This window comes from Pteronotus mesoamericanus, unplaced genomic scaffold, assembly GCF_021234165.1.
Source record: "Pteronotus mesoamericanus isolate MK-2021 breed Mesoamerican mustached bat unplaced genomic scaffold, CSHL_Meso_final contig_40, whole genome shotgun sequence".
Lineage (NCBI taxonomy): Eukaryota > Metazoa > Chordata > Mammalia > Chiroptera > Mormoopidae > Pteronotus > Pteronotus mesoamericanus.
This window is the reverse complement of record NW_026555150.1, coordinates 9,240,569-9,254,467: the sequence shown is the minus strand read 5'-3', so window position 1 is coordinate 9,254,467 and position 13,899 is coordinate 9,240,569. Positions and strand designations below refer to the sequence as shown.

Sequence of the window (13,899 nt, the reverse complement as noted above, 5' to 3'; positions counted from 1 at the left end):
TCTCAAACCCAGGTTCTCAATGTTGAAATGCTATGCTCTTTCCACTCAGACATTCTGGGCTATTTCTGCATGTGACATAACCCTGCTTCTTTCTGCAGCCCTAAATAAGGACTGTGTTTACAGTGGTATGACATGTTGTTTGGGAGGTGAGGCAAGTGGTAATCAAGGAGCAGTCATAAAAGAAATCTTTGCTGATAGAACTGTTTATGCTCTTTCTTTGGAGATACTAAAATCCTATTTCCTGTGATAACACAGTGTCCACCACATTCTCCTCACAGCTCTGGTTTTAATGTAAACAGTGCTTTTCATTACAGGCAGTTTGTGGCTAGGGGTGAGGTCTCATAATGACTGGTTGGGTGGTGGCCAACTGGAAGGAGATGAAAGAGAGAGGAAATCTTAGAAGAGGGAGGAATGAAAGGACAGCTGCAAAGGGTGATAGGAAAGAAGAAGGTGTAAGAAGAGAGGAAAGGGATGAATGAGGAGAGGGAAGATGATACGGAATCCATGCTATGGCACCTTACTATCTTCTCTTCTTCACCTCCCAGAAAGAAGCAATAGGACAGGGAGAATGAATGAAAAGAGGGATTTTTAAAAATTAATACATATTTATTGAGTATTTCTCTGTCAGGTTCTGTGCCAAGCACTGGGGATAAAGTGGTGAGTGAGAGAGACAAAGTCCCTCAGCACATGGGACTTACATTCTAATAGAGACAGATATTAAGCAGATGCCACAGAGTAATGACATTGTTATTTGTGTGTTTCAATGCTTAACACAGGGTGCTACAAGGGAGCATAACATGGATATCTGATGTGGACTGCAAGACCAAGGTAGTGATTCCTAAGGAAGGGTCATTTAAGCTGAGATCAGAGAGATGTATAAGGGTTAGCCAAGTGCAGTGTGGGAGAGAAGAGCTCAGGTAGGGGAACCATATCTGCAAAGGTGTGGTAGGAAGGAGGGTTGTACCTTTAGAAACTTGAAAGAAGGCCAGTGAGGAGAATGACTTGAGATGCAGCTGGTGAGCAGTTGCAGTTGGATCACGTGGAGCCATTACAGGTCATATTAATGAGGTTGAACTTTAGTTTTAGAGCAAAGGAAAACCATTGAGATGTTTTTTAAGACAGAAGGGTGGATTAATGGTGAAATAATAATAGCAGCTACTTATTTAATCCTTACTTGTGATGCTTACTGTTTTCAGTTCTTTAAAAAGATTAGCTTATTCTCCTCATAACAGCCCTGGGACTACATCCTTATTTTACAGATGGGAAAACTGAGGTATAGAGAGGTTGAGTCTGACTAATTTGCTAAAGATCAAACAACTTATTAGTAAGTAGTAGAGTATCATAAGATTTGTACTTTTAAAAGATCACTGGCTACGACACAGAGAATGATGAGTTTCTTCAGGGAAATCAGCCACAGGGAAGTGTGAAGATGAGAGAAGAAAGTGGTAGCTTGGAGTGTGGCTGCCGTGGCGGTGGCGGTGGCGGTGGCGGTGGTGGTGGAGGGATGTGGAGGATGTTGAGGAGGTGGAGGAGGAGGAAGGAGAATCATCCCCTATCACTCTACCCTTAGCCTGTATTCTCTTCAGCCCCATCCTGAATTGCTTCTGTATCATCTTAAGACTTACCTTGATTCTCTGTATGCATCTGTAGCTGAGGATTTATAAGACAAATAAGAATACATTCTGGATGTTGGTTCTTTCTGAACCTTGTCTCTTCTATTTTTTACCAGAAGCTACAGACCTAAACTAAGGTGAGTGCTTTAATTGGGTGGGTTTCATGTTTGAGTTCAGAGTAGAGAGAGAAGAGCATGGCATGTTAATCATATGCAAAAGCTTCCTTTCAAGGACAGTGTGATATTGATAACTGTTAGACCTATTTTCTCATGAATATCCAGCATTGATCCCCCTGCCCCATACCTCCAGAAAACTCAACAGAGCCACAAATGAACAGAGCAATAACTTATTCTCAGATGGACAGAACTGCCATGGTACAGTTATCCGGTATTCTCTACACACAGTTAAAGGTTCTCAAAAGGGGACTCCTTCCCCTCCTTCCCCTTTTTCTGCTTAAATGATTGTTTGCCCAAGGGAGAGAGGTGATGTCTATAGGTGGGGCATTATGGTGCATGGTACCGTTTGGTCCATTTTGAGTCCCTCAGAGTCTAATTCTGTAGTAGTTTGGGGTGGGGCTAGTGAGGGGTTCAGTAGTTTTGAAGCAGGTGGGAAAAAGCATTTCTCTTGAGGAGCTACTTATTTGAATTTTTATTTTGTTCTCCAACCCCCACACATTCAGCACAACATAACAGCAATATTGCTGATAATATCTATAGTTAAAGAGTTTTATTTTATTTGAGGCTGAATGAAATACAGATATTTTTTCCCCCTAACTGCTTGGTGGATAACAGTGCGCATGTGCCAGTTCTTTCTGCTGCTTTAGCCTTGACCTTGATTTAAGATAGACATATTCAGAAGCTTCATTTCTCTTGCAACTCAAAGGAGTTACTTAATTCATTAATTGCTTGTTCACTAAAATATTTACATGGGAAGAGATGACTTAATTGAAATTTCAATTGCATAATAAAAAATCCAGACAAAGATGCAAGGAAAATAAGACCAGCGACACTGAAAGGAAAAGAAACCAACAGAGACAAGAGGGAAGGAGGGAGGGGGGCCGGGAAAAGGAAGGGAAGGGGAAAGTCAAGGAACATATAGCAAGGACTCATGGACAAAACCAAAGGGGAAGAGCTGAGGGAGGGAGGGAGGGAGGGAGGAAGGGGGCAAGGGAAAGTGGTGGGGAGTAGGCAGAGACAAATGTATTTGAAAAAATAAATAAAAAAAAAATTAAGAACTAAACTACCAAAAAAAATCCGGAGTATTTAGAAATTACATTGAATCTAAGATCTGGACTGAAAGTGTTTTGCCGTATTTGAAGCTGAAGAGAGCTATAGAGCTTTCTAATATTTATCCTCAATAAAAAAAATCTTTAGGGAATAGTTATAAACATTTGACACATGAGGGAGATTTCATAATCTTTGTGAGCCTTGGTATGTCATTGTGGGCCACCTGTTTTGCAGTGGTAGAACTAAAATGCAGTGAGCTGATTTTGGGTTACTGCTTTCATTTTGTGTGCTGTCACATTTGATTCAGTTGTTCATATTTCTATGAAGTGCTTCTAAAATTCCTAAGAAACAAGACCAAAAAAAAATTTTCCCGTTCTCAATGGAACACAGCTCTTATGTACAAATTCCTTAAGGTCTGACTAGAAATCCATATAGTAGTTGAGGTGCTTCCTTTTGAAAGGTAACTTTTTGTATATTGTGGTTATATTAAGTGTTGTTGGGGGCCTAGTAAGAATTACAGTGCAAGTAATAGAGACCTTTGAGGTATCTGGTTAGTACTATTGATTTATAATTTTTATACTTAATTACTATATAGGACTTTTAAATAACTCCAAGAAGGTTAATGTTGATAAGAACATCATGAGGTAAAAATTGAATACCTTTTTAAAGTGATGAATATTAAGAAGATGTTTTCGTAGGAGATTTAGGAATCTAGGAATGGTGAGTCATTTATAATTCTAAAAAAAAATTAGCAACTAGGTATTTGAGTAATTTTTAGAATTGTAATAGTACATGTGCCATTGCTGAAGGCATTCTAAAATTTTGCTGTATTAAAAATATGACTGATGGTTATGGAAGAAGTAGTCGTCTGTAGTGGATCCTAAAATCTAATGATATAATATAACATTCTGATTTTGTTCTCATTGAAGTTCAAGAGAGGATATTTTAGTGTTGGGGATATCTGTCTAGGCATAGTTTATTTTGTGTGGTTATTTTCCATTATCTGTCTTAAAATTAGATGTTTATAAAATATTTTATTTGTTTAAAATATGGTTTGTTGGACATAGAAATTTCAAAGGTATTTTATAGATAAATATCTTATGATTAAAGAGGTTTTTCTCAATTAACATTTGAAGCCAAATTTCACATATCAGCAATTTAAAGGTCTTTTAAACTTGTAAAGCTATGTCTGTAATTTTTTTTCAAACATTTTTTCATGAAAAATTTTCAAACATACAAAAATGTTGAAGTGATTGTACAGTGAACACTCATATACAGACCACATATGTTTTACAATTTACATCTTACTGTATTTGATTTATCACCTATTTGTCCAATTCTCCAGCCTTCTATCAAATCAATATCCATCTTATTTTTTCATGCATTTAAAACTTGCAGACATAAATATATTTTACCCAGAAACACTTCAACATGCTTATCATTAGCCAGAGTTCAGTATTTATGTGGTTCTTTTTTAAGGTAAAATTTACATACAGTGAAGTGTATCATTTGATATATTTTGACAGATGCTTACATCTACATAACTGAAACCCATATAAAGATATACAACATTACTATTAGTCCAGAAAGTGCCCCTTCCCAGTCAATCCCCAGACCCAAACCCCAGGACAACCACTGTTCTGTTATTTTCCTCTATAGATTAGATTTTTTTGTTCTAGAATTTCACATAAATGGAGTCATACATATGTGTAAGGCTCTTTCAATTAACATCCTGTTTTTGAGATTCATTCACGTTGCTCCATTATTAGAGGTTCATTTCTTTTTTTATTGATGAGTACTGTTCCATTGTAAAGATACACTACAGTTTGCTTATCCATTCTCTTGTTGATGGACATTTTTTCCCCTGGTTTTTTGCTATTGTGAATAAAGTTGCTGAGAACATTCTAATAAAAGTCTTTGTGTAGATTTGTTTCCTTTCTTTGAGTAGATAGGAATGAATTACTGGTGTCTGTGATTTGAAAATTGAATTATTGAAAAATTTTATTTTTAATCATGCTTACCACTGGAATATATTTAATTTTTAATTTATGCCTTCTTTTTTTTCATTTCCATTTGCTACTATGCTAAGCCAAGTGATCATACCTCACTAGATTACAATAGTTTAGTTGGTTCTCTTGCCTCTAGTCACTTCCCCACTTCATCCAGCGCAAAGCTAAAAGGTGCGGGTATTGTTTTGACAATTTACTTCTTTGTTCAGTGGCTTGCTGTTGCCTACTCTGTAGTTTCAAAAAGCTTTCTAAATTTGTCTCCACCTAGCCTTGTTATCCCTTCTCAACATAAACCCCATGTGTTTCTTTTCTGTACATTTGTTCCTTCATTTTTTTGTTTTTGCTGCTCGCACCTAGAATATTCTTTCCCTCCTCTCCATCTCCCCACATCTTTTGAGTTCTTAAGGTACACCTCAAAACTTCACAACTAGGTTGTGAGCTCTCTGAGGGCAAGGATCATGTCCATTACTTCTTCTGTATTTCACTGAATACCCATCGTAGTGCTATGGACATAATAGACATTTAGGCAATACTTAATAATTTTATTGTATTGATGACTACAAATCAATCTGTTTTTTTCAGTATTTCTTTTTAATGCCCTGTTCATAGGTTTTATATTTAAACAACTGTTAGATATAATAGTTTTAAAAATACTTATTTTAAGTTACAATGATATGGTTTCAATCTATATGAAGTATGGATCAAAATTAGAAAAATAATATGTGTTATAATTACATTGTAGTAAAACCATCTATTATCCCTAGGAAATGAGTCATTTATTATAGGTGTGCATTCCAAAACAGCAGAAGGCTTACTGTCAATCCTTTTCATGTTTAATGGCATGCTGTAAAAGTGTACCAATACATACATTATGTACATACCTTTTAAATCAGTGTGCTGCGTCATCACTGCAGATGAACATAGAAATGGTGGGAGGCTTTGGGCTGAGTGACTTAGTTTGTCACTTCATACAATGACTGCTGCTCCATGTTGCTGAACCATACTGATTTTCTATGTTCACTGTGCCACACTGAGGCCCCTGTGGCTATTGTTTTGAGATACAGGTGACTGACTGCTTCCTTGCAGAGCTGAGCTTCTGTCCTTAGTCTTTTGAACTTGAGCTATCTTCTCTTTAGTTGTAAGTGTATTTATAGCTCTTTACCTAGAAAACTATAATTCTGTTAGTCACTACTACTGTAGTCCTTTTTCCTTGACTGCAGGTCCAATCACAGATGTTTGTGTGCTCTACTACCCCTACCTTCTTATATTCATGGTGGGGCAAAAGTAGGTTTACAGTTGTTTGTATGGAAAATAATACAACAATTAATAAATAACAATACAAGAATAAACTCTGTGTTTCATGTACTTAGAGCTATAAACCTACTTTTGTCCCACCGTGTATATTATCTTTTGTTTTAGTTTTGCTTCTCCATTATCCTGTCACTTCTTCTAGACATGTTGCATTTTATGTGAAGATGCTCTCCCTTTCCAACCCTGGAAGGCAATAAAAACATGCCTTTCCTCTTGCACAATGAACTGATCAGAGCATTGGATGCAATCTTCAGGTGCATTGCCATTTCTCTACTGCTGTCTATATTGCCAGGTGAATATGGGCTCTTTTTGTACTGCCAAATTTGTTTCTTCTGGGCTTGAGACTTTGTTGTATAATGTTGGTATTGGGGATAATGATATTATTATTATTACCATGTATTATAATATTATAAGGATATATTTTGTTCTACAGTATAAGTAAATCTAGAATATAATGTGGCACTTAGCAATGGGCTTTAACTTTAAAATACCATGTGGCACATTTAAGGTTTTTATTTTGGTAATAACATGGTACTAGGAATGTGGAGCAGATCATGTGTCATTCTGTCATACTTTGTATTGTTTACTCTTGAAATAACTAAAGATTGCTATGTATATATATACCCTTAATTTTTCTGAACAGTTTACTAATAACTCATTTCTTAATTTTTAGGTCCCAAAGAATACTGATATCCCAAATCCAGCTGTGGCTCAAAGAGAGGAGCAAAAAAAAATTGATGGAGCTGAACCTCTTACAGCAGAAGAGATTGAAGAAAAGGAAAAACTTCTAACACAAGTAAGATATTTTAAGTGGCTCAAATACTTCTAGTCAACAAATAGAAAAAAAGAAAATACACATAACATTTTATTATATAAGCTTAGTACTTTTATTGAACACATTAACAAAACTCAGGGCGATTTTGTAAATGTTTAGACCAAATATCCTCTCCACAAAATACACCCTTTTGGAAATAACAGGGAATAATACGTAAATGTAAAATGTAGGTGTCAGTTGTTAGAAACAAGACATGTATTTTAATAATTGTAATAAAGTATTTAATTCACTTATGAATCCTGACAGTAAATACTAGAATATTCCTGAAAATTTACATTTATTTTATTGAGTGTATGAACTATCCTCTGAAATTATATTTTTTACTAATATTTTACTTATGTAATAATGTCATAATTCTCAAAATACCTGTTATCCTTTCTTGGAAAGAAATTTAATACCATGAAGAGAGATTTCTGAAACTTTTTAAAAATTATATTTTATTGTTTATTCTATTAGAGATGTCCCAATTTTCCCCCCTTTTTGTCCCTCCACCCAGCACCCCCCCACTCCCCCAGGCAATCCCCTGCACCATGGTTCATGTCCATGGGTATAAGTTCTTTGGCTACTGCATTTCGTGTTTGTACTTTATACCTAGGGCTATTCTGTAACTACCAATTTGTACTTCTTAATCCCTTCACCTTTTCCGGCCATTCCCTCAGGCCCCCTTCCCCTCTGGCAACCATCAAAATGTTCTGTCTATGCTTCTGTTTCTGTTTTCCTTGGTTGCTTAGTTTTTTAGATTTAATTTTTTTAAATTTTTATTTTTAAATCATATTTATTCTATTACAGCTGTCAATTTTCCCCCTTTGCCCCCCTCCACCCATCCCACTCCACCCTCCTCTCCCACAGTCAGTTCCCACTCTGTTGTCCATGTCCATGGGTCATTCATACATGTTCCTTGTCTAGTCCCTTCTCCTTCTTTCCACCATTGTCCTCCTTCCCCATCCCCTCTGGTCACTTTCAGTCTGCTCCCTGTTTCCATGCCTATGGTTTATTTTGTTCGATAGTTTTTTTTGTTGAATAGACTCCACTTACAGGTGAGATCATTTGGTGTTTGTCTTTCACCGACTGGCTTATTTCACTTAGCACAATATTCTCCAGTTCCATTCATGTTGTTGCAACAGGTAGGAGTTCCTTCTTTCTTTTTTAAAAATGCACATTGATTTTATTTATTTATTTTTTAAAATGTCAAGATTCATTATAAATTATTAAAAAATTTAAATCCATTATAAAGTCTCAGCAATCATGACACAAACACAGAAATACTCAAGTAGATCAGTGAAGTATAATGTGCATTCTAGAAACAAACATATATCTTTTAACAATGTAATATATGATTTAATTGATATTTCGATCAATGGATAAAATAAGGCTAATTCAACAAATAAGGTGCATGGACCACTATGACTTGAAATAAAACCAGTATAGAGCCCTATTTCACACATTATTCAAGAAATATTCAGGCGAGTTAAAAATCAGTATGTAAAACCCAAAGGGGAAGAGTTGAGGGAGGGAGGGAGGGAGGGAAGGAGGGAGGGAGGGGAAAAGGGAAAGTGGTGGGGGGTAGGCAGAGACAAATGTATTTGAAAAAATAAATTAATTAATTTAAAAAAACCTAACGAGTTTTAGGAGAAAATACAAAAATAATATTTTTCTTATCCTGAAGTAACGTATTCAAACCTGGAAGCTATAAAATAAACTATTGACAATATGACTACATTTAACATTTAAAGCTATAGAGTAATATACATATAAAAAAGTTAAAGTACAAGTATAGAATAGGAAAGTATTTGCAACACATCTATAAAAGGGTTAATAGCTTTTTGGGTTCTTTTTTTCCCTAGGGGGAAAAAAAAATTCTACAAACATAGAGTCAAAAAATTGATAAAGAATACCAAAAAGTCATTTAAAGCTTTTTTTTAAAAATAGAAATAGACAAGAAATATGCAAAAACAAGTTTAGTTTCAACAAATAATAAAGTGATAATTAACACATCATTGCCACAATCAGATTAACAAGTATTAAAAATATTGGTTGTATCAAGGATTGGTGACTGCGAAAGGAACTGGGTATTCATAGACTCTTTTTCTTCATCTTCTTAAAGCAGTCCCTTTAGCATATTTTGCAGTGCTGGTTTGGTGGAGGTGTATTCTTTTAGCTTTCTTTTGTCTGGGAAACTCTTCATTTTGCCTTCCATTTTAATTGAGAGCCTTGCTGGGTAGAGCAGTCTTGGTTGCAAACCTTTGCTTTTCATTGCTTGGAGTATTTATTGCCATTCCCTTGTGGCTTTTAGTGTTTCTGTTGAGAAGTCAGCTGCTAGACATATCAGGGCTCCCTTATGTGTTCCTGCCTCTTTCTCCCATGCTTCCTTTAGGATTTCTGTTTGTCTTTGATATTTGCGATTTTAATGATGATGTGTCTTGGAGTGGGCCTCATTGGGTTCCTCTTCAATGGGACCCCCTCTGCTTCCTGGGCGTGTGTAACTTTTTCTCTCCACCAATGAGGGAAGTTTTCCAACATTACATTTTCAAACAGGTTCTCTCTCCCTTCCTCATCCTCTTCTCCTTCTGGTATACCTATTATATGGATATTATTACATTTCAGGTTGTCCTGCATTTCCCTAAGTGCTTCTTCATTCTTTTTGAGTCTTTTTTCATTTTCATGCTCTTTCTGGCAGCTTTTTTCCACCATGTCCTCCTGCTTGCTGATTTAATCCTCTGCTTCATTGAGCCTGCTTTCGATTCCTTCTGCTTTGTTCTTCAATTCAGAAACTGTATTCTTCATCACCTTTTCCTCTTATGGATAGTTTCTATGTCCTTTTTCATGCTGATGTAGTTTGCGGTAAGTTCCTTGTAATTTCCCTGTAGTTTTTGGTAATTCTCTTTGAACTCACCGAGCTCACCGAGCTTCCTTACAACCGTTGTTTGGAACTCAATATCTGATAGTTTACTTGCCTCTATTTCATTTAGTTCTCTTTCTGGGGATTCCTCCTTTCCCTTTGACTGGTGGGTGTTTCTTTGTCTTCCCATTATTTGTAAGAGTCTTCTTTTTTGCTTCTGCTTATTAAATTGGTCTTGATTTCCTGACTTTGTGGTGTGAACCTCTATGGTAGGAGAGCGCTGTTTTTACTTTCTGGATCTGCCTCTGATGATGTCAGATGTCGTCCCTGTCTGACCTTAGGCAGTTTGTTCAAGACCTCCAGTAATCTACTGTTTGTGGCTGTCTCCTTCAGCTGTCAATCTGGTCACTGTGCACTCAGCAGGCTGGCTTAGACTGGTCAGAGCAGGGAGGAGTCTCTTCTGGGGGCGGAGTTATTGGGTCCTTTCACGGCTGCTGCTGCTCAGGGGAGTGGTCTACTTGAGCCAGAGTAGCTGTTGCTGTGTGGGGGAGGAGTCAGCACCAGGATCATGCCAGCTATTCTCTCCGTTCTCTCCCCAAAACCTCCTTCCCCAGTCTCTCCCCAGGCGTCTCCAGCCCACTCTGCCCCCACCTTGCCGGAGCCCATGGTAGGTGGCTACAAACAAAAAATTATGTGTTGGCACTGTAAATGGCTCTTTGCATCTCCTGCTGCTCATCTGTGTCAGAGAGCAACCCTGTCACTTTTCGCAGCTGGCTGTTGTATGCATACTTTTTGGGCTCTGGTGCTGTAGGCTGGAGATCCCTGCTTGTGGTTTATAGCCTGCTCTTCTCATTGGGATCCAGCTGGCTGTTTCAATATCCTGTGGTGCTGATGCCTGTAGGCGCCCTGCCTGCCTTCTCGAATCTGTACTGAGGTCCTTACCAGTTAGGTTGTGCTAAAGCTGATTCTTCTGTCTGTCCAAGGTTATAAGGCTCCTCTTTTGCTACTGCTCGGCTGTTCATTCCAGTTGATTTCTCTACAATTTAGTTGTAGTTCCAGGTTGGTCCTGGGAGGAGATCAGTGTGACTTCCACCCACTCCTCCACCATCTTGATTCTCTCCAGTTGTTGATAGATATATTTATTGATTTATTGCATTTTATTTTCATAGTTTTAATCTTTTAAGTCCTCTTAACATTTCAAATAATAATGGTTTGGTGATGATGAACTCCTTTAACTTTTTCTTGTATGGGAAGCTCTTTACCTGCCCTTTGATTCTAAATTATAGCTTTTCTGGGTAGCATCATCTTGGTTGTACATCCTTGCTTTTCATGAATTTGAATATTTCTTGCCAATACCTTCTAGCCTGCAAAGTTTCTTTTGATAAATCAGCTGACAGACCTATGGGAACTCCCCTGTAGGTCACTTATTTTTCTTCCTGTTTTTAAGATTCTCTCTTTAACCTTTGTCATTTTAATTATGATGTGTCTTGGAGTGGGCCTGTTTGCATCCATCTTGTTTGGGACTCTCTGTGCTTCCTGGACTTGCATGGCTATTTCCTTCACCAAATTAGGGAATTTTTCTTTCATTATTTTTTCAAATAGATTTCCAATTTCTTGCTCTCTCTCTTCTCCTTCTGGCACCCTTATAATGTGCATGTTACCAACACCTGAAGTCGTCCCAGATGCTGCTGACACTATCCTCGTTTTTTTGGCCTCTTTTTTCCTTCTTCCATTTCGGATTGGGTGTTTCTTGCTCCTGTATGTTGCAAATCACTGATTTGATTCTTGGCTTCAGCTACTCTACTCTTGTTTCCCTATAAATTGTTCTTGATTTCATTAGTGTATAATTCATTTTTGACTGGGTCTTTTTATGCTGTTGGGATCCTCACTAAGTTCCTTGAGCATCCTTACAACCAGTGTTTTGAACTCTGCATCTGACAGATTGATTATCTCCATTTTGTTTAGTTCTTTTTCTGGAGTTTTGATCTGCTCTTCCATTTGAGCTGTGTTTGTCTCTTCGTTTTGGAAGCCTCCCTGTGTTGATTTCTATGTATTAGGTAGAGCTGCTATGTATTAGGTAGAGCTGCTTTTACTCCCTGTCTTGGTAGCATGGCCTAATGTACTAGGTGTCCTGTAGGGTCCAGTGGCACAGCCTCCCCTATCATACAAGCTGGGTACTCAAGGGGCACCCTTTGTACACTTCTGGCTGCAAAAACCAGTGAGGATTTAGTCAATGGAAAAAACTTCTGGATTCCCAGACAGTTCCTTTTCAAGGACTCACACACACTTACACAGACTCACTACCTTTGAGCTCCAGCACCAGGGAAGCAGCTTGAAAGGCACCAGTGGTATAAGGGGAGGAACTGAAGTGTCTGGAAGCAGGGCAAGACTTGGGACACAGCTTTCTCACAGAGAGAACTGCTGGTAGAGGTCACTGTTCCTTTTCTGAACCCTGACCGCCCCCCAGAGCCACAGAGAAAGTGGGCACCATATCTGAGACTCCATCAGTCTGTCTTAACACTGTTTGCCATAACCTGGTGATTCCTTGAGTCCCTGACCCACCCACCTTATGGGCCCACCCAAGCTTTTAACAGTGCCTTTTCCATACAAATGGCTAGTCATGGTTCATGCTTCAGGTCTTCCTTAATCCTCTCTAACAAGCAGCAGCTGGCCTCAGCGAGCCCTTGTACCTCTTGATAAACAAGCCCAGGCCCAGCACTACAAGTAGCTGGCCTTGGTTCACAGTCTGGACATGTTCAGGCACCTCCAAGCCCAGCACATGCAGCAGCAATCTGTAAACTGCTTTATACCTCATGCCAAGTGGCGCCAGATAGAACACAGGCAGTGGCTGACCCTGAACTGCACCCAGAAACCCCAGAGCCTGTTCACCTAGTGGATAGCTACAAACCACGTTGGAGCACCACTACTCAACAACCTCCACAAGCAACACTGAAGGGGTGGACTAAGCAGGTACCATAGCCCTGAGGAATTAAGTCCTGCTCTATGGAATGGGACCTGGTACAGGTGATCCTCTACGGAGGGCAAAAGTTGATAGTGGTCACAGCCAGTCCTTGCTGTGACTGGCCTGGGTAAATCCCTTGCATTGACCTTCCAACAGTAACCAAGGCTAAACAATAAGAGCAAAATATAGGTGGGGACTGACCTTGGCTTGCACCACCAGGGAAACCGCAGAGCCTTTGCACCCAGTGGACAGCTACAGACCACATCAAAACTCTACCACCCTGCTTCTGCACTGCTGATCCTTCACAGAAGGCAGAAGTTGGTGATGAGTGGTCAAAGCCAATCCTTGCTACTGACCAGCCTGAGTAAATACCTACTGTTGATATGCCAACAGTAACCAGGGCACAACTATAAGAGGAGGGTGTACTCAGCCCACACAAAGGGTGCCCCTTGAGTACCCAGCTTGTATGATAGGGGAGGCTGTGCCACTGGACCCTACAGGACACCTAGTACATTAGGCCATGCTACCAAGACAGGGAGTAAAAGCAGCTCTACCTAATACATAGCAGCTCTACCTAATACATAGAAATCAACACAGGGAGGCTTCCAAAACGAAGAGACAAACACAGCTCAAATGGAAGAGCAGATCAAAACTCCAGAAAAAGAACTAAACAAAATGGAGATAATCAATCTGTCAGATGCAGAGTTCAAAACACTGGTTGTAAGGATGCTTAAGGAACTTAGTGAGGATCCCAACAGCATAAAAAGACCCAGTCAAAAATGAATTATACACTAATGAAATCAAGAACAATTTATAGGGAAACAAGAGTAGAGTAGCTGAAGCCAAGAATCAAATCAGTGATTTGCAACATACGGGAGCAAGAAACACCCAATCCGAAATGGAAGAAGGAAAAAAGAGGCCAAAAAAACGAGGATAGTGTCAGCAGCATCTGGGACGACTTCAGGTGTTGGTAACATGCACATTATAAGGGTACCAGAAGGAGAAGAGAGAGAGCAAGAAATTGGAAATCTATTTGAAAAAATAATGAAAGAAAAATTCCCTAATTTGGTGAAGGAAATAGCCATGCAAGTCCAGGAAGCACAG

The 13,899-nt window shown here is 38.6% G+C and overlaps 1 protein-coding gene across 2 annotated transcripts in view; it reads left to right on the top strand.

Moving 5' to 3' along the window:
• The window catches only part of SMARCA1 (SWI/SNF related, matrix associated, actin dependent regulator of chromatin, subfamily a, member 1), a 93,249-nt gene that overhangs the window by 47,101 nt on the left and 32,249 nt on the right, over positions 1–13,899 (top strand). For both annotated transcript variants that reach the window (XM_054577001.1, XM_054577000.1), the window contains one exon: positions 6,833–6,955. In XM_054577001.1, the coding sequence (XP_054432976.1) occupies positions 6,833–6,955 (123 nt within the window). The remainder of the gene's footprint in view (positions 1–6,832; positions 6,956–13,899) is intronic.